We start from the raw sequence: 27,408 nt of genomic DNA, 5'->3' as shown, positions 1-27,408 counted from the left end.
CGAGGCCCACAGCACAGGGGCTGCAGCTCGAAAAGCGCCTGGGTCTCCTCTCCCATGAAGGAGTGGCATGGACTCACTCCAAATCGTGTGCCAGAGGGGCAGGACTCTGCTGGCACGTTCTCAGGGTCCCCAGGGGCTGGCGGGCACCAGATGCTAGCTGTGGGAGCCCTGCCCTCCACCGAGCTGGCTGGGTACCACCAGCCCCTTTCTGACTCCCCATCTTACCCGTCAGCCCCGCTCACCCCACCCGGTTTCAGCTGCGGACCCACCATGGCCTGCGCTCCTCCCAAGCAGCCCCCGCCCCACCAGTCCTGGTGCGTGCCCTCGGCCGGCACCAGAGCCCCTCCAAATCCACCCCTGCCTGGCCAGACACCTCTGGCCAGCACCAGCATCCCCCAACGTGGCTCCTGCCCCAAGGGCTGGCCGCACACACCGGAGCACCAGCAACAGCTGCATCCGGGCCTCAGAGCCCAGCGCACACGGTAGCGCACAGGAGGCCAGCCTGGCCTGGCCACACAGGGGACGCTCCTGGGGCACCCGGCTCCAATGCAGTCTGGGGGCACTGCACTACCGGGCCCCACAGGGCACCTTCTATACCAAGACCAGGAAATGCAGCTGACCTACCAAATACACAGAAACAAACACACAGAATCAGGCAAGATGAGGAGCCGAAGGAACGTGTCCCCTCCTGCCCTGCTGACGGGAAAGTAAACTGCTGCAGCCACTGAGGAAAACTGTGCGGCGGCTCCCCAAAACTCAAAAATAAAACTACCACATGATCGAACTACAATCCTGCAGCCTGTGGAAGGAAAACCACATTCACAGAAAGACAAAATGAAAAGGCAGAGAACTTTGTACCAGATGAAGAAACAAGACAAGACCCCAGGAAAACCACTAAATGAAGTGGAGATAGGCAACCTTCCAGAATAAAAATTCAAAATAATGACAGTGAAGATGACCCAGAAGCTCAGAAAAAGAATGGAGGCAAAGATGGAGAAGATGCAAGAAATGTTTAACAAAGACGTAGAGCAATTAAAGAGCAAACAGACAGGGGTGAGCAATACAGCAAGTGAAGTGGAAGACACACTAGAAGGAATGAATAGCAGAATAACTGAGACAGAGGAACGGTAAGTGACCTGCAAGACAGAATGGTGGAATTCACTGCCACAGAACAGAACAAAGACAAAAGAATGAAAAGAAATGAAGACAGCCTAAGAGACCTCTGGGACAACATTAAATGCACCAACATTCACATAATAGGGGTCCCAGAAGGAGAAGAGAGAGAGAAAGGACCCGAGAAAATATCTGAAGAGATTGTAGTCGAAAACATCCCTAACATCGAAAAGGAAACAGCCACCCAATTCCAGGAAACGCACAGTGTCCCAGGCAGGATAAACCCAAGGAGAAACATGCCGAGATTCATAGTAATCAAATGGACAAAAATTAAAGACAAAGAAAAATTATTGAAAGAAACAAGGGAAACCAACAAATAATATACAAGGGAACTCCCATAAGGTTAACAGCTGATTTCTCAGCAGAAACTCTACAAGCCAGAAGGGAGTGGCATGATGTATTTACAGTGATGAAAAGGAAGAACCTACAATGAAGATTACTCTACCCAACAAGGATCTCATTCAGATTCGACAGAGAAATCAAAAGCTTTACAGACAAGCAACATAGGAGCACCTCAATCCATATGGCAAATGCTAAATAACAACCATGAAAAGAGAAATCGACAATATCACAGTAATAGTAGGGGACTTTAACACCCCACTTACACCAATGGGCAGATCAAACAGAAAATAAATAAGGAAACACAAGCTTTAAATGATACATTAAACAAGAGGGACTTAACTGATATTTATAGGAAATTCCATCCAAAAACAGCAGATTACACTTTCTTCTCAAGTGCACACGTAACATTCTCCAGGATAGATCACATCTTGGGTCACAAATCAAGCCTCGGTAAATTTAAGAAAACTGAAATAATATCAATCATCTTTTCTGACCGTAACTTTATGAGATTAGAAATCAATTACAGGGAAAAGAAACATAAAAAACACAAACACATGGAGGTTGAACAATACACTACTAAATAACCAAGAGATCACTGAAGAAATCAAAGAGGAAATCAAAAAATACCTAGAGACAAATGACAGTGAAAACATGATGATCCAAAACCTATGGGATGCAGCTAAAGCAGTTCTAAGGGGGAAGTTTATAGCAATACAGGCCTATCCAGGAAACAAGAAAATTTTCAAATAAACAATCTAACCTTACACCTAAAGGAACTAGAGGAAGAACAAACAGAACCCAAAGTTAGTAGAAGGAAAGAAATCATAAAGATCAGAGCGGAAATAAATGAAACAGGAACAAAGAAAACAATAACAAAGATCAAGAAAACTAAAAGCTGGTTCTTTGAGAAGATAAACAAAATTGATAAACCTTTAGCCAGACTCATCAAAAAAAAGAGGGAGAAGACTCAAATCAATAAAATTAGAAATGAAAAAGAAGTAACAACAGAAATGGCAGAAATACAAAGCATCATAAGAGACTACTACAAGCAACTCTATGCCAATAAAATGGACAACCTAGAAGAAATGGACAAATTCTCAGAAAGGTATAAACTTCCAAGACTGAACCAAGAAGCAATAGAAAATACGAAAAGACCAATCACAAGTAATGAAACTGAAACTGTGATTAAAAATTTTCCAACGAACAAAAGTCCAGGACCAGATGGCTTCATAGGTGAATTCTATCAAACATTTAGAGAAGCGCTAACACCCATCCTTCTCAAACTCTTCCAAAAAACTGCAGAGGGAGGAAGACTTCCAAACTCATTCTATGAGGCCACCAGCATGCTGATACCAAAACCAGACAAAGACACTACAAAAAAAGAAAATTACAGGCCAATATCACCGATGAATATAAATGCAAAAGTTCTCAACAAAATACTAGCAATCAGAATCCAACAACATATTGAAAGGATCATACACCATGATCAACTGGGATTTATCCCAGGGATGCAAGGATTCTTCAATATATGCAAATCTATCAATGTGATACACCATATCAACAAACTGAAGAATAAAAACCACATGATCATCTCAATAGATGCAGACAAAGCTTGTAACAAAATTCAACACTCATTTATGATAAAAACTCTCCAGAAAGTGGGCACAGAGGGAACCTACCTCAACATAATAAAGGCCATATATGACAAACCCACAGCAAACAGCTTTCTCAATGGTGAAAAACTGAAAGCATTTCCTCTAAGATCAGGAACAAGACAAGAATGTCCATTCTCACCACTATTATTCAACATAGTTTGGAAGTCCTAGCCACAGCAATCAGAGAAGAAAAAATAAATAAAAGGAATACAAATTGGAAAAGAAGTAAAACTGTCACTGTTTGCAAATGACATCATACTATACATAGAGAATCCTAAAGATGCCACCAGAAAACTACTAGAGCTAATCAATGAATGTGGCAAAGTTGCAGGATATAAAATTAATACACAGAAATCTCTTGCATTCCTATATACTAACAACAAAAGATCAGATAGAGAAATCAAGGAAACAACACCATTCTCCACTGCAACAAAAAGAATAAAATACCTAGGAATGAACCTGCCTAAGGAGGTAAAAGACCTGGTGTCAGCAAACTATAAGACACTGATGAAAGAACAAAGATGACACAAACAGATGGAGACATATATCACATTCTTGGATTAGAAGAATCAATATGGTGAAAATGACTACTACACCCAAAGCAATCTACAGATTCAATGCAACCCCTATCAAATTACCAGTGGCATTTTTTACAAAACTAGAACAAAAAATCTTAATATGTGTATGGAGACATAAAAGACCCCGAATAGCCAAAGTAGTCTTGAGGGAAAAAAACTGAGCTGGAGGAATCAGGCTCCTGGACTTCAGACTATATTACAAAGCTACAGTAATCAAGACAATATGGTACTGGCACAAAAACAGAAATATAGGTCAATGCAACAGGATAGAAAGTCCAGAGATAAACACACACACCTATGGTCAACTAATATATAACAAAGGAGGCAAGGATATACAATGGAGAAAAGACAGCCTCTTCAATAAGTGGTGCTGGGAAAACTGGACAGCCACATGTAAAAGAATGAAATTAGAACACTCCCTAACACCATATACACAAATAAACTCAAAATGGATTAGAGACCTAAATGTAAAACCGGACACTAGAAAACTTAGAGAAAAACATCGGAAGAACACTCTTTGACATAAATCACAGCAAAATCTTTTTTGATCCACCTCCTAGAGTAATGGAAATAAAAACAAAAATAAACAAATGGGGCGTAATGAAACTTAAAAGCTTTTGCAAAACAAAGGAAACTACAAACAAGATGAAAAGACAACCCTCAGAATGGAAGAAAATATTTGCAAACGAATCAACAGACGAAGAGCATTAATCTCCAAAATATATAAACAGCTCATGCAGCTCAGTACTTAAAAAAAATGAAAAACCCAATCCAAAAATGGGCAGAAGACCTAAATAAACATTTCTCCAAAGAAGACACACAGATGGCCAAGAGGCACATGAAAAGCTGCTCAATATCACTAATTATTAGAGAAATGTAAATCAAAACTACAATGAGGTATCACCTCACAACAATTAGAATGGGCACCATCAAAAAATCTACAAACAACAAATGCTGATGAGGGTGTGGAGAAAAGGGAACCCTCTTGCACTGTTGGTGGGAATGTAAATTGATACAGCCACTATGGAGAACAGTATGGAGGTGTCTTAAAAACTGAAAACAGAATTACCATATAAACCAGCAATCCCACTACTGGGCATATACCCAGAGAAAGCCATAATTCAAAAAGACACATGCACCCCAATGTTCATTGCAGCACTACTTACAATAGCCAGGTCATGGAAGCAACCTAAATGCTCATTGACAGACAAATGGATAAAGAAGATGTGGGGGCTTCCCTGGTGGCACAGTGGTTGAGAGCCCGCCTGCCAATGCAGGGGACACGGGTTTGTGCCCCGGTCCGGGAAGATCTCACATGCCGTAGAGTGGCTGGGCCTGTGAGCCACGGACGCTGAGCCTGTGTGTCCGGAGCCTGTGCTCCGCAACGGGAGAGGCCACAGCAGTGAGAGGCCCGCGTACCGCAAAAAAAAAAAAAGAAAAAAGAAAAAAGATGTGGTACATATATATGAAATATTACTCAGCCATAAAAAGGAACAAACTTGGGTCATTTGTAGAGACGTGGATGGGTCTAGAGACTGTCATACAGAGTGAAGTAAGTCAGAAAAAGAAAAACAAATATAGTATATTAATGCATATATGTGAACCTAGAAAAATGGTACAGATGAACTGGTTTGCAGGGCAGAAAGAGATAAAGACAGAGAACAAACGTACGGACACCAAGGGGGTACAGTGGCAGCGGGGTGGTGGTGGTGGTGGGATGAATTGGGAGATTGGGATTGACACATATACACCAATATGTATTAAATAGATAACTAATAAGAACCAGCTGTATAAAAAAATAAAATGCAAAAATTCAAAAAATAAATAACCACCACAGGATCCAGCAATTTCACTTCTGTGTATTTACCCAAAGAAAACGAAAATACTAATTAGAAAAAATATATGCACTCCAGTGTTCAAAACAGCATTATTTACAACAGCAAAATATGGAAGCAATCTAAGTGCCCATGGATAAATGAATGGATTAAAAAAAAGTGAATATTTATGTATATATACATATTTGTAGGAATACTATTCAGCCATAAGAAACAAAGAAGTCTTGCCATCTGCAACTACATGGATGGGCCTAGAGAGTATTATGCTAAGTGAAGTAAGTCACACAGAAAGACAAACACCACGTATTTGTCTCACTTATATGTGGAATCTAAAAAACAAATGAACAAACAAAACAGAAACAGACAGATACAGAGAGCAAACTGCATGTTGCCAGAGGGAACAGAGGTGGGAGGATGAGTGAAACAGGTGAAGGAGATTAAGAGCCACAAACTTCCCATTGTGAAGTAAGTCAGTCTCGAGGATGTGACACACAACATGGGGAATACAGTCAATAATATCATAATAGCTTCGTTTGGTGACATATGGTTACTAGACTCGTCGAGGTGATCATTTCCAAAGGTATTTCATCGTCAGATCACTATGCTGTATGCCTGAAACTAACATAATATTGTATTGCAACTATACTTCATTTAAAAAAATAAAATAGGGAATTCCCTGACGGTTCAGCGGTTAGGACTCAGCACTTTCACTGCCAGGGCCCGAGTTCAATCCCTGGTCAGGGAACTTAGATGCTGCAAGCCATGAGGCACGGCCGGAAAAAAAAAAAAAAAGGAAAAAATAAAATATAACATAAAGTCAAGGTGTCATCAGGATGTGTTCTTTCCTACAGGCTTTCAGGGCTACCTTCACCTGACTCTAGAGGCCGCTCGCTCTCCTTGGCTCCAGGCCCCTTCTCCATCCTCAAAGCCAGCTTCTCCCGACACAGGGACCATGCAGCCTCCCTCACCCCTGTTTAAGTACCTTTGTGATCATACTGGGTCCACCTGGATAACCTCATGTCACAGTCAGGTGATGACCAACCTTAATCCCGTGTGCCACCTGACTCCCCTTTGTGATATAACCTAAGTCACAGGTGCTGCGATTAGAATGAGGACGTCTTTGGAAGCCATTATTCTGCCCACCTTGCTACTTGAGTGACTTTGGAGAAGTTTCTTAGCTCTAGTTTTCTGATCTATGAAAGAAAGATATTATCACCTACCTTAGTGAGTTATTTCAGGAATTTTCCTTGCAGTATGAATAGAATAATCTTTAGCACACAGTAAATAAGCAGTAAGTGCTATTATTTTTCTTGTTCGCCAAACGTCAATTAATATAGGAAGCAAGGACAAAAAGAAATAAGCAACATTACCTGCCACCACCGTCAAGTGACAAAATAAACATACAACCTGGTAGATTAAAAATACGCCACAGGGGCTTCCCTGGTGGCTCAGTGGTTGAGAGTCCGCCTGCCGATGCAGGGAACACGGGTTTGTGCCCTGGTCCAGGAGGATCCCACATGCCGCGGAGCGGCTGGGCCCGTGAGCCATGGCCGCTGGGCCTGCACGTCCGGAGCCTGTGCTCCACAGCAGGAGAGGCCACAACGGTGAGAGGCCCGCGTACCGAGAAAAATAAATAAATAAATAAAATAAAATAAAATAAAATAAAATAAAATAAATAAATAAAAATACGTCACAGAAAGTGCTGTCACAGAGAGGACTACAGAAGCCCAAGAAGTTACCCACACAGGGGGAGCATAAAGCCTTCAGAAAACAGATCTTTGAGCAGGAACCTGACAGGGTGGGAAGCTGGCCACAGACATGGATCAAAGAGAGAGGAGACCGAGGAAGGGAAAGCAGGTGGAGCTGCGCCAGTGTACCGGGTCAGAGGCAACAGAGACGGGGTGAACAGGAACGCTAGGTGGAAACATCTGGAACTGCTGTTTTCACAGGCCAAAATCACTGGATACTGGCAATTTCTTAAGTTTCAATTTAATAAAAGCAAACACATGCTGGAGGTAGAAAAATTTGGCAATTATCTGAACAAAACACGGTAAGGAAGGGCAAACAGATTTTTTTCTTGTGAAGAATTTATGGGGTTTTATTTGTCTTATAAAAAGAACTGAATTTCCTAAAGCTTACAATGCTGTCATAGCTAGATTATCCTCTAAACTTTTAATTTTGAGATACTATAGAACACTACTGACGGCTACGTAGAAAATTGTATTAAACACAGTTTAAAATCAATGGGTAAGGATGTCCCGCATAAGAATTACAAAATGCTAATGAAGGAAATCAAATCAATGCTAATGAAGGAAATCTGCGCTAAACAAGCGAAGAGGTGCACTGTGCTCTTGGACTGGAAGATTCAACGTGGTAAAGATATCAACTCTCCCCTAAGTGATCTACCGGTTTAGCACAACGACCATCAAAATCCAAGCAAGGCTTTTCAGACACAGACCAACTCATTTTAAGACTGACGTGGAAAAGCACAGACTTTATAACACCAAAATGATTTTTAAAAGGAAGAATAAAATGCGAGGACTTAATGGCACCCGACATTTAATGCTCACTATATAGTTATATCAACGACAGTGTGCTGTTGGCAGGGGAACAGACACACAGACCAACAGAAAAGAGAACCAAGGACTGACCCACACAAACTATTTTCTACACAGGCACACAACGATTCAGTGACCTGGCAACGATCTCCTGGAGATGCCACCAAAATCACAGGCAACCGAAGAAAAAACAGATGAACTGGACTTCATCAAAATAAACAACTTTTGCACATCAAATGGCACAATCAACAGAGTGAAAAGGCAATCCATGGAACAGGAGAAAATATTTGCAAATCATGTATCTGATAAGGAACTGATACGCAGAATATACAAATAACCCCTACAACTCAGTAACAAAAAGTCAAATGATCTGACTCTTTAAACGGGCAAAGAACTTGAACAGACATCTCTCCCAAGAAGAGAGAGGGAGTGCAACGGGCACTTGTGAAAAAACTCAACACCATCAGCCATCAGGGAGATGCAGTGAGATACCACCGCACACCCACTACGATGGCTATGTTCAAACAACAGAAAACAACAAGTACTGGTGAGGATGCAGAGAAACTGTGCATTGCTGGTGGGAACGTAAATTAGTGCAGCCCCTGTGGAAAACACTAAGGCGATTACTCGAAAAATTAAATATAGAACTACCACATGGTCCAGCAAGCCCACTTCTGGGGATATACCCCCAAAATGAAAGCAGGGACTTTAGGTATTTGCACACCCATTTTCCGGCAGCATTATTCACAAGTCAAAAAGTAGAAGCAACCCAAGTGTTCACTGAGAGGGGAGGAAGGAGGGGGAGGGGAGGAGGGAGCAGGGGGAGGGGAGGGGGGAGCAGGGGGAGGTGGCTGTGGCCATAAAAGGGGAGCATGAAGGATCCTCCTGGCGACGGGCTGCTCAGTATCCTGGCTGCCATGGTGCATACACGAGTCCACACCTGCTAAAACTGCACAAAACTAAACCCAACACACAAATGTGTGCACACGAAGCATGTGGAATCTGAGCAAGGCCCACAGATTTTATCAGGCTGTGCTATCGTGCTACAGCTATGACAGACGTCATCAGGAGACGCCGGGTGAAGGACACATGGAATCTCTCTACTGTCTCTCCCAGCCGCATGCGAATCCACACCTGGTATAAACGTTCAAAAACATACACAGTAATTCATTTTAGACCAGTAGCTTCTGAATAAAGAAACTCAAGCACCATCAAGCGATACCTTCTTCCATGGATTTAGTGAAGTTACACAGAAGCGAAGCCAGTCCCTTCAGACACCCTGCCAGAACCGGAAGTTTGGGCTCTCTCACTGTTGATGTCATCTGAAAGGAGAGTTTTAACACGATATCATTAAAAGAGAAAAATTCACCAGATATATGTAAGCAGAAAAGAAGATCATAAAGTTTATCATACCTGGGTCTTAAGTTCACCCAGAAAAGCCCGGAAGAGTTTATCTGAATTATTTACCATCTCACTAGGATGAACTTCGCCTAATACTCCCAAGAGTTCATATATCTTTTCTAAAACTGAAAGATAAATTTTAGACAAATTTAGGCCTAAAATCACTTAAATAAATTAAACAAAAATGCACAAATAAGAAAATGAAAGGATGTTCAGTTCAAAATAATTTCACGATAAGCCACACAAAATATCTAGTTTTATGTACTGAATCTTCCGTGATATGTTTTATGCAAATTTATTATTATAAACTAAATTACATTTGACACGCGTTGTGAGTTTTCCATTAAAAGAAATCTTTTGTAAAGATTACAATTTTTATAAGACTTCACACATTGTTTCTTGTCTCCATTTTGGTTTGTTTTCAGTAAAAAGAATTCATCTGTAAAGCACATAAATACCATGGCAGAGAAAACCTACGTTTTATGCTAATAACTGTTTAATTTGTTAAAATATTTTTTTAAATAACATTTAAACACAGCTCACCTGTATCTGGTATTTTTGTTTTCAATGCAAGTTCTCCATAGAACTTGCTAAATAACTCTCCAACTCTAAATTCATCCATGAGGCTCGAACTTCTCAAAGTCTGAAGTAACTGAAAGAACACAAGGTAGCCGAGTGTACAGCGGCAGCAGCAAAAAGGCTTCCATCTACCGCACCTGCTCACACACAGCGGACCTCCACACCCACGTGTCTCTAGGGCACTCACTCTCCGCCTCTCAGGGCTCTTATCCAGCCACGTTATTTGGGAGGACGGGTTGAGGTGGGTGGTGAAAACACAGGGGCTACAAAGGGGAAGGGGAGGTAGACTTAATTTCACCTTCCCAAGAAAGGTATACTATGACTAGACACATGTTCTCAGAGACATATTAAGACAAGGACCAACAAGACCCAAAGAAATTCTAAAAGAGAGACACATCTAAACAGATACCTAGATGAGAGTGAGCCCAATGACCACTTACACAGAACACACAGACCCATCCCAGTGTAAGGTTTTAGGAAAACATTCAAAAACACAATGAGATGAACTTTCGCAATTCTTAGCAGCGGTTAGGTTTTCACAGTAAGGGTAAGAGTAATGGAGGGGCAGTCAATTCCTTACACTCCGCGCTACCTTCCCTTCATACCCCTCACAACCGAACTTCTCCCTTTGCTACCCAGAAGGGTGTGAGGGCAAAATACCAAGGTTGTTATTGGGTGATGGCTGGGAAACATGCATCTTCTCCACACATCAATGTGATTCTACAACATCTCTCACCCAAAACATAACCCAAAACTCCAATTTTCGGCTCAAGATATATATATTTAATAGAAAACACATGCGCTTAGAAATGTTTTAATTACCTTAATAAGAAGTTCTAGGGCTGGAATTTTACACTTAGCAGCTTTATCTTTTGTATAAACACTGGTACAAGTATTCTAGGTTTTAAAAGGAGACATAACAAAATCATCAATAAGACCTTAGTTCTTATAACTAAGACTTAACAGCTAAAACTACGCCTGGGAGGAGCGATATATTACAATTTAATACTTTCCACAAGGGCCTTAGCTCATTAAATGTTTTAAAAAATAGCCACTTAATTTCTAACACAATCAAGCAAAAATAAACTCCCCAACAAGGCAGAAATAAAATTAAGTTTAACTTAACATCATAAGTTAAGAGGGACATTGGTATATAACGAGGTATGTTTCTTCCCCCTTACCTTAACATCGAGAGAATAATGTGTGACCTTCTGGCCAATTTTCTCTAAGAAAACACATAAAAACTTTAGGGCTTCTTCTCTACAATCACGAAACTATAATAAAAAAATAAACATTACAGAAACACGGCTAAGAAAAAAAGTCACCTCAACATGAAGGAATATACTAGAAGAGTAAAGTGAAAATCTTCAACTTACTTCATCAACGCTAAGTGATTTCCGAACAAATACAAGCAAACCAAAATCTTTGGAAAAAACTAAGGATGTGTGTAATGCTGGAAAAAACAAACAAACAAAACAAATAAGAGAGCTGCCAAGGTACTCCATAAACCCACCCTAAAGGTGTTGCTTGTTTCTCAATTCAGCCTCTTAAGTGATAAAACACTAGCCTAAGGCTGCCGTATTTTGACAAGGAAAATGGGAAATTCTAGATGTTCCACAGCAATGAGGTAGGCAGAATAATGGCCCCAAAGATGGCAGAACCCTAATTCCTAGTGTCACACCTGTGAATATGCTACCTTTACATGGCGAATGAAAATCAGGTTGCTAATCAGCTGACCCTAAACTGGTGAGCACCCTGGGCCATCAGGTGGGCCCAATGCAATCACAAGGGCCCTCACAAGTGGGAGAGGGAGTAAGGAGAGGGAGTACAGGAAAGCAGGACAGATTCCAAGCATGTCACTTGACCCTCTGCTGCTGGCTTTGAAGATGGAGGAAGGGGGAGGGGGGCAGCGTAATCCAAGAAATGCAGGGGTCTTCTAGAAGCAAGGAACGCCAGCAAGGAAAAAGGGACCTCAGTGCCGCAACTGCAAGGAACTGAAGTCTGCTAACAACCTGAATGAAAAAGGGAAAGAATTCTCCCTCAGAGCCTTCAGAAAAAGGAAAGTGGCCCTACCTGCTGCCTTGGTTTCAGCTTGATGAGACCCGTGCTGGGCTTCCAACCACACAACTATAAGACTGACAAATCTGCGCTGTTGTAAACACCAAGCCAGTGGCACGTTTTAGCACCAACAGAAAACTAGTACACTCCCCTATAATCTCTCAAGTGAAAGGACACAGCCTGAATATGCAGAGTGAACCTCGGACTGCTTTACGAGACATTACTAAAGGAACAAAAGTGAACTCCTAGAACTCAGACTAGAAAGCATTTACACGATGATGCTGCTGTTCGGTCATTAATTTCCCCATTAATACACCCCTGACAACATATAAGCACTGCACAGCATCTTCTTCAAGACTTTGCTTACTGTATTTCTCCACCTTATTCAACAATGACTTTCTTAGGAAGAAAATCTCATCTACCTTCTAATTAAGCGGACACAACATGAAGAGTCTGCTTACTTGCGGCTTTAAAAGGGAATAACACTGGGACTTCCCTGGTGGCGCAGTGGTCAAGCATCCGCCTGCCGACGCGGGTTCGAGCCCTGGGCCGGCCCGTGCGCCACAACTACTGAGCCTGCGCTCTAGAGCCCGCGCTCCACAACAAGAGAAGCCACCGCAGTGAGAAGCCCGTGCACAGCAACGAAGAGCAGCCCCCGCTCGCTGCAACTACAGAAAGCCCGCGCGCAGCAACGAAGACCCAACGCAGCCAAAAATAAACGAAATAAAAAAATAAGATTCACTTTCTCTTTTTTTAAAAAAAGGGAATATCACAGATGTTTTCACGCGATGACACATTTAAAAATGCTGAAATGAGGCACTTTTGCTGCAAAAGTGAAAGTTCTCATCTAGGTATTGCTAAAGAATTAAAAGAACAGCATGGCTTGCTTCTCAGCAAACACAGGGGTTTGGAAAAGGTGCTGGTGGGTTTAGGCGACACTGAGGTGGAAGAAAATACTCTCCTCTCGTTGTCCCTCCCCACCGCGGATAGCAATGATACCAAATTCGGGTCATTTTCACCACCTTTGGTTTTAAAATACCTTTCCTCCGCCGTTAAGAAAAGAAGAAGCTGACAAACCACTTTTACACACATCACGAATTCCGACCAGCCCGTTCAAGCACCGCCCGAGGCGCCCACGCCGGACCCGCAAGGGCTGCCGGGCTACGGGCTGTCGGAAGCCCGGAGCCGTACCCACCCAGCAGCGCAGGGCCGGAGCTCAGCACGCACTCCTGCCCCAGGCCCCGCAGCAGCTGACAACTGGCCATCGCCGCTCCGCAGCGGTCGGCCGCGGACAAGGACTCCTGTAACTGAAGCAGAGTACCCCTCACGCCAGACCCGGCGTCCGCCATGACGCCCAGCAACACCCACGCGTGCGCACACGACACCCGGGCCTTAAGTGCCTAGTGGAACGGGGCGGGGGCGGAACTTCCGGTGCGTGAGCACAGCTGTCCGGGCCCGGAAGTGCCCCTGAGGCAGGGGGCGGGGTCCTGCGAGGGGCGGGGCCTTAGCGGGCTGAAGGGAGCGGGGTCCTCGGCGAGTGAGCACATCCGGCCCGGGCGCAGAAGTGCCCCGGGGGCGAGCGCGGGCGCGAGCGCTGGAACCTTGTCGAAGACCATCGCGGAGGGAGCCCTCCCTGCAGGATCAACGGCTTAGACGTGCATTAAGATAGAGGCAGGCTTATGAATGTGTGGCCCACAGTACACTGAGCACAATACGTCAAAACTCGGGGAGAATCAGGAATCCAACCGCTCGACCTCCGGAAATAGATGCGGAGGACAGGTGGCGAATTGGAGTTGACTGAGTGCCCGAGGCAGAAAGAAACAGGCTACGGCTCGGGTCGGGAGCCACAGCTAGCACTTGATAAGGAGGGCCGGGGGCGGGGGGGGTGTCGTTTGGATTCCCAAGGAACACAGGAGTGGCTCCTCCTTAGGCACGCCCTGTAGAGGCCAGCCCCCGAACGCTGTCCGGCGGCCTCCGCAGATTTCCCGCGAAATCGCATTCCGGCTTTGGACAAGACCACCGGAGCGGGGGAGCCCCGAGCGAGTTGTGCGTCGGTGTCCCGCGAGGCGCGGGGCGGCCGTCAGGTCCCCCCTGCCGCTGCACAGTGGTGCCTCCCGGAAGCGGGGCTGCGCGAGGGCGCTGCTGCGATTGGTGGGCCGCCGCTGGGGGCGGAAACAACGGTGCCGCCGGCGGGAAACCTGGCCCCTGCTGAAGCGGAGCGGGAGCGCGACCCTTAGGTGGGGCTGGGTCCGGCCGGCTCGGGAGGCCGGGGTCTGCCGGGGTCGGCGGTGCTGGGGGGAGGGCCGAGGGGCGGGGGGCCGGAGCGAGGGGAGACGGGCGGGGGTCTTCAGGGAGCGCCCCCGCGAGCCCGCGTCTCTGTCGCGCAGCCCGCCATGTCGTCCCCGGCGTCCACTCCGAGCCGCCGCGGCTCCCGGCGGGCCGCCCCCGCTCAGCCACGTGAGTGTCCGCGTACGGCCGTGCCCCGCGGGGTCCTCGAGGAGGCAGGGCGGGCGGTGCCGTGTCAGCCCCGTTCGGCCCCAGTGCCGCCCGCGCCGACGCCGCCGTGCCCGTTCGCCCACAGGTCAGGACCCGCTGTCGTCGGGAGAGCCTCGGCCGCTGCCCGCGTCGCCCGGCGCAGAGCCCCGCAGCCCACCCCGCGCGCCGCCCGCAGGTGCGCTGCCCGCTCGGGCATGGGGGGCCGGGGGGGCGGGGGGGGGCCGGGCGGGGGGAGCGGACGTCCCGCAGGGGTCCTCGCCGTGCTCACCCCCGTGGACGCGGTCCCCAGCCGCCCCCTTGGACTTGGACGTGAGCTCGCCGCTGACCTACGGCACCCCTAGCTCACGGGTGGAGGGCACCCCGAGAAGCGGCGTGCGCGGCACGCCTGTGCGGCAGAGGCCCGACCTGGGCTCGGCGCGGAAAGGGCTGCAGGTGGACCTGCACTCGGACGGGGTGAGTGCGGGGCCGCTTGGGGCGCGGTGGGCCGCGCGAGGTGGGTCGTCCCCCGCAAACCTGCTCCCGTCGCCTTTCCTGTGCAGCCGGCCGCAGAGGATATAGTGGCGAGCGAGCAGTCTTTGGGACAAAAACTCGTGATTTGGGGAACAGATGTAAATGTGGCAACGTGCAAAGAAAACTTTCAGGTGAGGTTCCATTCCTCGGGGCTCCAGAGATGAGGGGGAAAGTACTTGTCACCTCCATCCACGTGACCCCGGTATTTAGGAGCAGATCTTCACGTGGCTCAGAATTGGTGGTGTCTTTTTCAGTTTTTAGGAAAAAGAAAAACACCTACGTTTGTCTCCAAATTCTGACACCGTTCCTAGTTCCTAGTTTCCTTTTTTTGAAGTATAGTTGACTTATAATAATGCGGTAGTTTCGTGTGTACAGCAAAGTGATTCGGTTATACTTTTCTTTCTGATTATGTCCCATTATAGGTTATTATAAGATTTTGAATGTAATTCTTCGGGCTGTACAGTAAATTCCTGTTGCTTTTCTACTTTACAGCTGGTAGTTTGTGTCTGTTAATCCCATACTTCTAATTGATCCCTCCCCCCCCTCCCCCCCTCCCCCTCCCCCTGCTCCTTGGTAACCATAAGTTTGTTTCCTGTGTCTGTGAGTCTGTATTGTATATGGATTCATTTGTGTTACTTTTTAGATTCCACGTGAAAATGATATATAGTATTTGCCTTCATCTGACCTATGTCACTAAGTATAGTATTGTCTAGGTGCACCCATGTTACTGCAGATGGCAAATTTCATTCTCTTTTATGGCTGAGTAATATTCCATTATGTGTATACATATACAAATCTGTATATATCACACGTTCTTAAGCTAATTGTCTATAAATGGGCACTTGGGCTGTTTCCAGGTCTTAGCTAACTTGAAAAGATGAGTGGCCCCCAGCATTCATAACTTTTATTTTGAGTAGTTGCTGGTTCCTAACTGCATTAAGCTTACTGTTTCTCTCCCCACGCTAAGAGATTTCTTCAGCGTTTCATCGATCCTCTGGCTAGAGAAGAAGAAAGCATTGGCATAGACGTGACTGAGCCTCTGTACATGCAGCGACTTGGGGAGGTAATGAAATACACTAACCTGAATATTCAAACTAGGGGTTGAAATGGTTAGCAGGATATAATTTGTTTGTTCTGCCCTGTAGATTAACGTTATTGGAGAGCCGTTTTTAAACGTAAACTGTGAACATATAAGATCATTCGACACAAATCTATACAGACAGCTCATCTGCTACCCACAGGTAACAATTTGCCGTTGAACTTGGGGGTCTGCAGTAAACATCTAGAAGATCTGCAGGGTTTCTGGACAGTAGGGTTCCCTTAGTAACAGAGAATATGCCTCCAAAGCACCTTTTGGGAGGCGGGGGTTGCCGCATGGCATGTGGGATCTTAGTTCCCCAACCAAGGATCGAACCCATGCCCTCTGCAGTGGAAGCGAGGAGCCCTGACCACTGGACCGCCAGGGAAGTCCCCCCAAACCTCTTAAAACCATGTTCTGTCTTCTTTAAGATGAACACTTTTCCACACGTTAACATTAGAAATCGGGGTGTGTGTTACTGTTGACGGCATGTCATCGTTTGGTTGGCAGCGTTTTTTAGTACATAAAACAGTGGTGACTCACAATTGACAGCTTGTTGGGTTTGATGACTTAAAACATTAAAAACACACACACCTGCCTTCTCTAACAAGTTGGGTTAACCATACTGCAGTCTTCTCTGGGCTTAAGCTCAGGCTTTATCAACAAAGCATCAGCTACGTTGATTCTAGCTTTAGGCTTTGGAGGCAGGCAGACTTGGTTTTAAATCTTGATTTTGCTGCTTAATAGCTGTGTAACCTTGGTCCAGTTCCTCAGCTTCCCAGAGGCTGTTTCCTTATCTGCAAAATGGGGAACAGGTGTTAACAAGTTGGAATAATTATGATTTAACCCATTTTGATATCATTCTGTTATGGAAGAAAAGTAAGACCTGAAAGTATGAGCTTCTGTTGCCAATTAAAAGCCTACAGTCATGCCAGCACATCCTGAAGGCACGATTATATGTCTTATCTCATTTTTTTAAATTAATTTATTTATTTTTGGCTGCATTGGGTCTTCATTGCTACGTGCGGGCTTTCTCTAGTTGAGGAGAGCGGGAGCTACTCTTGGTTGCGGTACGCAGGCTTCTCACTGCGGTGGCTCCTCTTGCTGTGGAGCACGGGCTCTAGGGGCGCGGGCTTCAGTAGTTGTGGCTCGTGGGCTCTAGAGCGCAGGCTCAGTAGCTGTGGTGCACGGGCTTAGTTGCTCCGCGGCACATGGGGTCTTCCTGGACCAGGGCTCGAACCCGTGTGCCCTGCATTGGCAGGGGCATTCTTAAGCACTGCGCCACCAGGGAAGTCCATGTCTCATCTCATTTAACTCTAGTGAGAAGATGCAGAGGTGAGAGATTTCAGTGTGCCCAAGGGTTTACAAATAGCATGTGTGATTTTATAGGGTAATGCTTTTGGATTATGCCATATTCTTTTTGTTTTTATGCCTTGCTAACATGAATTGCTTTATTAGATTTAACCCTAAGATAAAAATACAAACACAGCTTGGCACCGTTATACTTGTTTTTAAAGGAAGTTATCCCAACTTTCGACATGGCTGTCAATGAGATCTTCTTTGACCGCTATCCTGACTCAATCTTAGAACATCAGATTCAAGTAAGACCGTTCAACGCATTGAAGACTAAGAATATGAGGAACCTGAATCCAGAAGGTAATATTTTTTTCCAATTTAATGAGATATAGTTGACATATAGAAGATAACGTTTGTAATAGCAAGAGAGCACATTCCGTGAAAGTCACTTCATCAAGGAACTTTAAAGAAGTTGGTGACAGCGACGGTGGCGGACTGTGGGTTGACAGGAGCCAGTTGCAGGCTCAGTTACCCCATATGCTTCTGAACCCACCATACCTTTTTAACTAAACTGAAATTATATAAAAGATGCTGTAACTCTTTGATACTTTTTTATCTTAAGATGAACTGATCCAGTTATGATAGTTTTACAGTTATTTTACTAAGAAGGCAGTCCCTCAGAATCAAAGTAGAAGACAAGTATAAAATGTGATCCGTGCCCTGAAGCATAAGGAGGAAATCTAGTCTGGAAAGGAAGAGAAGAGGCAGAAGAACAGAGCAGGAGTGTCTCAGCCCAGGGAGAGACGGAGCATGCTGGGCCCCAGTGGGAGGACTTTGTGGTGAAAGATTTGGAAAGCAGACTTGAAACATCCTATTATGTTATTTATTGGGGGAAATGCTATGTCAGGGGCCCTGGTTACTACTGGGACAGGTAAGTCTCTGAACCCTCCACGTATAGTGGGCGTGACTATGGAGAAGATTATCACGAGTGCGTGGGCTGTGACAGCCACTTCACAGGTCCGGTCATCCCCAGGCAGCCTCGGGTCGGCCTAGCTCGGCAAGGGTCAGTAGACTTAAGGGGTTGAGAGGGAGCACACTGGTCACAGGAGGGACCTCCCAGGCCAGAGCTGAGGGTACCCAGCGAGATGTTCGTGCTCTGGCCGTAGCGTCTCCCTGTGACCCCCGCCATCCCAGCACCTCCATTCCTCCAGTGAGGTTCTCCCAGGCTGGACAGCAGAGCCAGACCCACCCCAGCTGGCCTCCAGCTTGGGGAGGCCCACGCCCAGCCGGGACGAGCTGCCCTCTCCCTGCCTTGCAGACATCGACCAGCTCATCGCCATCAGCGGCATGGTGATCAGGACGTCCCAGCTGATTCCAGAGATGCAGGAGGCCTTCTTCCAGTGCCAGGTGTGCGCCCAAACGGCCCGGGTGGAGATAGACCGCGGTCGCATCGCCGAGCCCTGCGTGTGCGAGCGCTGCCACACCAGCCACAGCATGGCGCTCATCCACAACCGCTCCGTCTTCTCCGACAAGCAAATGGTGCGTGGCCCCTGCCCCCCTCCACGTGCCCCATCCTCATTCTGCCCCAGCCAGGTCCTCAAAAGCCAGGTGTAACTTGTCCACTCATGCAGCCCTGAAACCATGCTTCCTGGTGGGTTGAGCAGCTTCATTCCTCCTCGGAGAGCAGGTGTGTTAGAGGGCGAAGCTGGGCACTCGGTGTGCCTGAGGCCCCAGCCTTGGGCCAGCAGCACTGCTGTACCGCCCATGGGCACCCGTGCGCTGTGTTCCACGCTTGTCATAGGGGAGGAGTGCATTCTCCAACTGAATATCTTAAGTCCAGTGTCATTCGTGATTTATTAAGTCAAATTTAGCACGAGATGCTTCTACGGCAAATACTTAAGATTGTAGAATGTAAGAGTGTATACGTTAAGAACAGTAAACGCCGTTTGATTAAATTCTGACACTTGGCAGTTCTACCACTGGTAAAGAATGGGCTGAGAAGTTTTGCCAAAGTTTTTCTCACAAACTATTGCCTAGGGAGTTCGACCTTGTAGCTCTTTATTCATGAAAAATTTTAAGATGCAGATTAAAATGCCAGAGAAAGGCAGAAAACCATTTATTTACTGCGATTGTAATGGTATAAAGTATGCATAAGGAGTGAAGAATTTTTTGATTTGTTTTAGTGTTTAAGCAATCTTAACTTTAAGTGGAGAGAATGAGTTCAAAGTATAGGACAAGAGATAGTTTCCCTTATTGGGAGTCACTAGGAGAACACTAACACGTGTGAAAAGCGTCCACTTCCTTGCTGATGGAAGGGTCATCGAGGTGAGAAGCTTTCTCCGCACGTGGGCACCAGTTCCTGGGCCTGGGTGCTCCGAGGCTCTGCCGGCAGACTCGCTGCCGTCCTCCGGCTCCTCCAGGCCGCCTCGGGGCCCTTGCACTTGCTGTCCTGTCGCTGAGAGCACGTGGCCCCTCCCTGACAGCCTCCCCTCTGCCCGGTGGTCACCTGGTTTGAGAACGGCCTTCCCTGCCCTTGACGGTGGGAAGCGCAGCCTCCACCCCCGCCCCTTGCTCCCTCCTGTCTTCTGCCACCACGCCTGGCACTGCCAGGACTGTGTGTGTCCCTCCGCTCTGGGGCAGAGTCCCCAGCACCCGGGACGGAGTGCTGTGGGTGAGTCGATGTCACCAGGAGGACAGGCAAGAGTTTGGGAGGCACGGTGACCTGAACGGGGGGTGCTTCTCCACCCAGAAGCGCACTGGGGGCAGCGTCCAGAAGGAACTAGAAACGCAAGCCGACGCGGATGCAGACGTGCCCGCCACAGCCTTAATACGGGGAAAAACAGCCCTGGCATCCCCGCCCCCACACGGGGCAGCCTCTAAACGAACAACCGCCTCAGAATGCACGCCCTGGGTTTCCAGAGGTGGAAACAGCGAGGTCCCAGGGGCAGCAGAGGCGCTGCTGTCGGAGTGGCTGGGTGGGCAGAGCTCTGGGCCTATCCTGAGGCATCTGCCCCCCACCCTCTCAGATCAAGCTCCAGGAGTCCCCTGAAGACATGCCCGCGGGGCAGACGCCGCACACGGTCGTCCTCGCCGCTCACAATGACCTCGTGGACAAGGTCCAGCCTGGGGACAGAGTGCACGTCACAGGTGAGGGGCTCCAGAGTCAGCCCTGTGACCTGGTCGGGGATGCCTGGCCTGGGGCTGCTGTTCCCAGCGCCTGCCTTTGACCTCCAACATGGCCCCTGCCCAGATGGTAGGCTGTCTCCCTGTTATTGTCTGAAATAACTTGTGAGCGACCTTCAGTATTTGAGCTCTTCAGGTTTCCTTTCTTTCTAGGTTTTTGGTACGGGATTTAGGTACTTTCTTTCAGGTAGTTATTGGTAATTCCTTACATTCGGTTTAAGAGAAATGAAACTTCTGTTTCAAACTGCGATGCATCGAACACAGAGGTGAGCGGGTGGCGTGTGGAGGCAGTGGTCCCGGGTCAACCTCACTGGCTCTGCTCGGAGCCCTCCGGAGCCCTGCCTCCCCCGTGCTCCAGGCCGAGGTCGGGCAGGTGAGAGTGTGTCCTTTGTGCCCTCAGGCATCTACCGAGCGGTCCCCATTCGCGTCAATCCCAGAGTGAGCAACGTGAAGTCTGTCTACAAAACCCACATCGACGTCATTCACTATCGGAAAACCGACTCGAAGCGTCTGCACGGCCTCGACGAAGAAGCAGAGCAGAAACTTTTTTCAGAGAAGCGTGTGGAATTGCTTAAGGAGCTTTCCAGAAAACCAGACATTTATGAGAGACTCGCTTCTGCCTTGGCTCCGAGCATTTATGAGCATGAAGATATAAAGAAGGTAACAGACTGATGGGCTTCTCACTTGTGGCTGGGCTTGAGAGCTCTCGGGTCAGACAGTGTGGACACCCCGGAAAGGATGAGCCTCGGCCCGTTGGGCCGAGCAGGGCCCGCCGCCTGCCTTGGCTGTTGGTGCTGAGAATGGTCGGCATCCTCGTGTCGTTTCCAGGCACAGAAGCCGCCATGGGGTGGGTGGGGTCCGGGCCCCTATGGCATCCGTGCCCCAGAGCTGACTCGCAGCCGCTCCCGTCCTCTGATCTCTTCATTGTCGCCCTTTGTCCATCTGAGCACTGAGATCTGTTTGCCTGTCCGCCCGTCCAGGGAATCCTGCTTCAGCTCTTTGGCGGGACAAGAAAGGATTTCAGTCACACAGGAAGGGGCAAGTTCCGCGCCGAGATCAACATCCTGCTTTGCGGGGACCCAGGGACCAGCAAGTCCCAGCTGCTGCAGTACGTGTACAACCTGGTCCCCCGGGGCCAGTACACGTCCGGGAAGGGCTCAAGCGCCGTGGGCCTCACCGCCTACGTCATGAAGGACCCTGAGACACGGCAGCTCGTGCTGCAGACCGGCGCCCTGGTGCTGAGTGACAACGGCATCTGCTGCATCGATGAGTTCGACAAGATGAACGAGAGCACACGCTCTGTCCTGCACGAGGTCATGGAGCAGCAGACGCTCTCCATCGCCAAGGTCAGTCGCCCATTCTGTCCCGGCGTGGACACAGTTGGGGTGTCGGGGGGCTTGAACCTCAGCATCTGTGGAACCTGCAGCTTGGGAAACTGGCCAACACTTCTCCTGTTAGGTCCCAGCTCCGTCTCAGTATTTTCCACAGGATCCTCTTTCCTCCTTTGTGCTGTCCTAACTCTCTCATGTGTGGTACTCGTAGAACTTGAGTTTGTCCTAATGCAAGGGGTTTGGTTACTGAAAAAGACGCAGTCGCAGCAAACGTTCATCTACAGCTCGGTCCTTGGCTTGACTCAGCGCTCAGGGCTGTCCCCAGGGGGACGCCTGTGCAGAAGTCACCTGTGCCGGGTGACGTGGCTCATGGTGACGGCGGATCCCTGGCAGAGGGCACACGGGCGGAGGTGGCTCACAGTTCCTGCTGGCCTCGGGGCGAGGTTTCTAACCACACTGTCCCTCCACCAGGCTGGGATTATTTGTCAGCTTAACGCCCGCACCTCCATCCTGGCAGCCGCAAACCCTATCGAGTCTCAGTGGAATCCGAAAAAAACCACCATTGAGAACATCCAGCTGCCCCACACACTGTTGTCAAGGTACGAAAACACGTTTTCATAGAATAGATGGTCTCACTTTGCTCATCTGTGGAACGTTCAGGGTGAGCTTGAGAAGGAAATACAAGGCAGAGCCCAGCTGATGTCGTAAACTCTTCAGGCCAACACAAAGCCTGCACATCTGCTTGGTCACGGGTTTTCCAGGCAAGGACGGTGTGTTTTTCTGCTCACCTTGATGCGTACTTGTTTTTTGGAGCAATTAGGGCCTTTCACCTTCATCCTTTCAGAAACCCACCTCTCGCTGCTCTCGGTCTTAAAGCTGCTGTAGAGAATCAACAAAGTGCAGAGAGCGGTTTTACACAGCAGATAAGGGTCTGAAAATTAAACTTGTGGAAGGGGAGTCACGTAGTCCATACTTTTTCCTCAAAGATAGATATGTTTAGACTTTGATTACTTGACTGTTCTAACAGATAGTTCCTTCTCCCCAAAAGAGTTGAATGTATTTTCATTCGTATCTTCCGGTCTTCAGAATTACAGCAGCGTTTCCCTTGGGAGCATCTTGCTTCTGGCTCAGCTTTCAGTGCCCGGTATTCCCGGGCAGAAGGGGCCTGCGGGGCCGGGGTAGGGGAACCGGAGGCCCGGGCTCCTCAGGCCGCCTGGGCAGGACACGCCTGCCTCCCTTGCGGACCCCGGGGTCCACGCACAGGTACGTGGGTGTCCCAGTTGGGAAAACTGTTCACGATGTTTTCTCAGGTTTGACTTGATCTTCCTCATGCTGGACCCTCAGGACGAAGCGTATGACCGGCGTCTGGCTCACCACCTGGTGTCCCTGTACTTCCGGAGCGAGGAGCAGGCACAGGAGGAGGTCATGGACATGGCGGTGCTCAGGGACTACATCGCCTACGCGCGCAGTGCCGTCCTGCCGCGGCTGAGCCAGGACGCCAGCCAGGCCCTCATCGAGGTACCTGCGGCCCAGAGCGCAGCGGGGGGCTGCTCAGCCTCTAAAACAGCCTCTGAAACTTCTATGACTGTCTTCCCTCCTGCGTTGCAAAATCGACTTTTCCAGATGTAGAAAGGGGAAGGGATTCATTTCCACACATTGTGCACACTCTGTTTATATTTAAATGCTTGTAAGCACAGTGTATTTAAGACCAGGGTGCCTGAGTTGAAATATAGGTGATGCTACTTAGTGACCTTGTAATTCTGGTCTCTGGGCTGCATTTGCTCCTTTCTAAAAAATTAAGTATTTTAAGTACACTTTTTAGTACCTTTTAAGTGGGCAGCAGTGCATGATGACATATACCCAGTAGACATTGTGACACTAAGAAGGTTCCTGGTGCTTTGATGGGCTTTACATCCTGACAGAGCCCTGAAGATGCTCAAGTGAAAGTTACAAGTGATAACGCGGTTTTCCGTCTCTGTCATCTTGAAGGAGTTACGTCATCTACGTATGGGTTTAGACAATTTACCTCCTGCGTGTTGCCCCGCTAATCCTTGGCCTGCTCCTCGCAGGGGTGTAAACAAACAGACCAGAGTCCTCAGCTGCCCTTCCCAACGCCGTGTCCTCTGGGTGCCGGGCTTCGCACACCCTTGCTGCCCGGTCCCGTCCTGAAGCTGCACCCGCGCCTCCCCCAGACGAGGCTCGAGGCCCAAGGCTGCACCCGCTCTCGCTCCCCTCAGGACCTACCTGCCCAGGGGGTTATTTAACGGGAGCCCGACTGGCCAGAGTCCAGGCGCGACCCTCAGGTCATCGTGTGAGGAGTTGGCGTGTCCCCTGTCTCGCCAGGCTTACGTGGACATGAGGAAGGTGGGCAGCAGCCGAGGGATGGTGTCTGCGTACCCCCGACAGCTGGAGTCGCTGACCCGCTTGGCCGAAGCCCACGCCAAGGTGCGGTTTTCCAGCAAGGTGGAGGCGATCGATGTCGAGGAGGCCAAGCGCCTGCACCGGGAGGCCCTGAAGCAGTCGGCGACCGACCCGCGGACGGGCATCGTGGACATCTCCATCCTCACCACAGGTGGGGCTGCGCGGGCCCTCTGAGCACGTGACGGGGGTGCCGAGGAGGTAGATGTTGGCGCACGTGACCTGGTCCTGTCCTGCCCACCCTCCGGGCACCACGCCCCTGGAGGAGCGGTTCTTCCCCAGCGAGCGCGGCTCGCTTCTGTGCTCATTGCCTGGACTGTCTCAGTGGAAAGGAGCAGCTATAAATAAGCTCTTCAGAAACTGGGAACAGAATTCAGAACTTGCTCCGACTGTCCCCTAACCTTATTTGCTGACATGACTAAACAGTTTTTTTTTTTTTAAGAGTATAGTTGATTTATGACTAAAGAAATATTAATGGAAGTTTGAAACACTTTTGCTTCCTTAGAGCAAAAACGTCTTCACTAATTTCTTTTAAATCAGGAATGAGTGCCACCTCTCGTAAACGGAAAGAAGAGTTAGCTGAAGCTTTGAAAAAGCTTATTTTATCCAAGGGCAGAACGCCAGCCCTGAAATACCAGCAACTTTTTGAAGATATTCGGGGACAGTCTGATATAGTAAGTGTTTATGTGTATATTTTGTTTAATAGAGTTTTCTTTTCCCTTGATGCTGCTTTAAAGTTTTTTTCTAATTTTTTTCCTTCGTTTGTAGTTTAAGTAATAAATTGTTTAAGTAGTTACAGATAAAGAAGAGAAGTGAGATCACCACCCACCATCAGGGAATGATTGCGATGAGAATTTTGTCGGGCTTTCAGTTTTCTGTGTGGATGTGGATGCATGGTTTTGAGCCGTGTCAGTTAGTACTCTTAGCTTCATCTGTGACGCAGAATCCACTTCACGACTTACGCACTTTATTTACCTCATGCGTCCCCCGTGAGTTACTTAACCATTTGGTGGGCACTTAGAGCATTTGCAGTCTCTTGCTGTTACAAGGAAAGCTGAGTTCATGGCAAGAGCTCTGCTGGTCGGGTCCAGCCTTGCCTGCTGCCCTAACGCCCTCCCTTCCTGGCCCTTGGCAGGAAACGTTTGCCACTCCCAAGACGGAGCGTTAAGACGTGTGTACAGCCACCAGGAAGGAAGGAGACTCCGGTGGTTCTTTAACTTGGAAACCATTGTGTCTCTAAGTGGGGAGGGCAGCTCCACGTGTCCAATTCTTTTTCTCTTCTCTTCCCCAAAGGCAATCACCAAGGATATGTTTGAAGAAGCGCTGCGTGCCTTGGCGGATGATGACTTCTTGACGGTAACTGGGAAGACGGTGCGCCTGCTCTGAAGCCCCACGAGCAGCGCCGGTCACCGCCCCGCCGCCGGCGGGAGAAAGAGCCTCAAAGCCATTACTTGGCTGCATAAAAATTTTCTAACCGGGGTTCCGTTTTCTAGGGAAGCGTGTATGTTCATCTTTTTAACATTTTAAGTGAAGAGCACTGTGCCAGCTTATGAGCATGATATAGTACGACTGTTTTCTTCAAGTGCCGTTTGTTTAGCACCAGATTTGAGCTGTGTGTAGGCACAGACAGCAGGGTGCCATCTTCTCTGGAGACAGCGGTCTGGGTCATGGTTTTGTGCTGGACTTTGTCGTGGCCATTGGAGATGCTCGGGTGTTCACATCCCTCCTGTGGGGAGGTGCACGCCAGCGCTGTCCCCTCTGAGTCCTCAAGGCTTGTTCTCTTGGCTACATGAGGCTGGAAATGATGGGGTTCCGTGTCACTGCTTTCTACTGCTTCACCCTAATATGTAAAACTTTTTCCTCAATAAATGATAGAATAAGTAATACTTGGTTATCAGGCATTATTTTTCATTAAGAAAAAAGCTTTAATAAACACTGCTTTCATGGAAATTCATGACAGTAAGTATTTTGTGTAAGTCATAGACTCACTAAGATATAATACATTTCATCTTATTCAAAAGTTATTTCAATTCTAGCATTCTCATAAAACCACCGTAGGCTGAAATCCCAGGTGGAGGTAACTATGGTAACAAGTAATCCCTGGAACATTCAAGTCTCCATGAGTTTGGCCTTTTTTAGAATCAACATTCATTAGCAAAGCATTCATGGAAAGTGATAGATCTGAGTGTTTGAACAGCCTTAAAATGCTAATGTGGGCGTGGGATTCAGAGGTCATCTGAGCAGCTCCGGCGGTCCCCATTCTGTCCTGGGGGTCACGGTGCCTCAGCAGCAGTCAGGCTGGGGCATCACCAGAGGGTGCGAGAGACGAGTCTGAAATGAAAACCGCTGAATCTTCTGAGTAGAACTCTGTCCGGTGTGTGTGTGGACGCTGCTCACGCTTCCAGAATTGGGCCGAGAAGGGAGACCGTTGGGGAGAGGAGTCTGAGGGCACGCGCTGAGCGGTTCCCAGCCCGAGTTGCTCAAGGTGGCTGGTTCTCAGGCCACTGACGAGCTGTGGACAGCACACACTACACCGGGGCCCACAGTGTGCAGGGCGTTGTGAGGCCAAGTTCCCTGAACCAACTGGGAAATGTCCCGGGGCCACGGCGAGAGCTGATCTTCCCCCCAAACTGCATTCTGAGTAAGGTCACAACAAGAGTGCCTTCTTGCACAATTACAAGCTAAGTGAGAGAGCACTGCTGCAGACTTCCCAGGTGGTCCAGTGGCTAAGACTTCCAGGTTCCCAATGCAGGGGGCCCGGGTTCGACCCCTGGTTGGGGAATTGGATCCCACATGCATGCCGCAACTGAAGATTCCCACACACGGCAAATGAAGATCCCGCGTGTCGCAACTAAGACCTGGCACGGTCAAAATAAATACTAAAAAAACCCAAAACAAACAGCATTGCTGCCATCAG

General features: G+C 48.1%; 2 protein-coding genes across 11 annotated transcripts in view; one reads left to right on the top strand and one right to left on the bottom strand.

The window, feature by feature from the left end:
• The window catches only part of PRKDC (protein kinase, DNA-activated, catalytic subunit), a 178,951-nt gene extending 165,379 nt beyond the window's left edge, over window positions 1-13,572 (bottom strand). For 7 of the 10 annotated variants that reach the window (XM_067712375.1, XM_067712380.1, XM_067712378.1 and 4 more), the window contains exons 1-7: window positions 13,375-13,572; window positions 11,498-11,574; window positions 11,303-11,395; window positions 10,944-11,018; window positions 10,086-10,194; window positions 9,555-9,667; window positions 9,364-9,463 (exon numbers count right to left, since the gene is read on the bottom strand). In XM_067712375.1, the coding sequence (XP_067568476.1) occupies window positions 9,364-9,463; window positions 9,555-9,667; window positions 10,086-10,194; window positions 10,944-11,018; window positions 11,303-11,395; window positions 11,498-11,574; window positions 13,375-13,528 (721 nt within the window). In that variant the 5' untranslated portion in view covers window positions 13,529-13,572. The remainder of the gene's footprint in view (window positions 1-9,363; window positions 9,464-9,554; window positions 9,668-10,085; window positions 10,195-10,943; window positions 11,019-11,302; window positions 11,396-11,497; window positions 11,575-13,374) is intronic. The other 3 variants (XR_010936560.1, XM_067712382.1, XM_067712383.1) reach the window with 1 other exon arrangement.
• Window positions 13,573-14,091: 519 nt separating this feature from the next.
• On the top strand, window positions 14,092-26,375 carry MCM4 (minichromosome maintenance complex component 4). Its single transcript, XM_067712371.1, has 17 exons — window positions 14,092-14,416; window positions 14,567-14,636; window positions 14,761-14,850; window positions 14,965-15,128; window positions 15,215-15,316; window positions 16,153-16,248; window positions 16,331-16,426; window positions 17,781-17,919; window positions 18,878-19,098; window positions 20,586-20,706; window positions 21,143-21,402; window positions 21,723-22,088; window positions 22,545-22,672; window positions 23,384-23,591; window positions 24,417-24,645; window positions 25,032-25,165; window positions 25,785-26,375. Exons 2-17 carry the CDS (start codon window positions 14,573-14,575, stop codon window positions 25,875-25,877), a joined length of 2,511 nt encoding a protein of 836 aa, XP_067568472.1. The 5' UTR covers window positions 14,092-14,416; window positions 14,567-14,572; the 3' UTR covers window positions 25,878-26,375.
• The last annotated feature ends 1,033 nt before the right edge of the window (window positions 26,376-27,408 follow it).

This window comes from Pseudorca crassidens, chromosome 17 (genome assembly GCF_039906515.1).
Source record: "Pseudorca crassidens isolate mPseCra1 chromosome 17, mPseCra1.hap1, whole genome shotgun sequence".
Classification (NCBI taxonomy): Eukaryota; Metazoa; Chordata; class Mammalia; order Artiodactyla; family Delphinidae; genus Pseudorca; species Pseudorca crassidens.
Note: the sequence above shows the minus strand (reverse complement) of the source record. Positions and strands in the feature narration are given on the sequence as shown.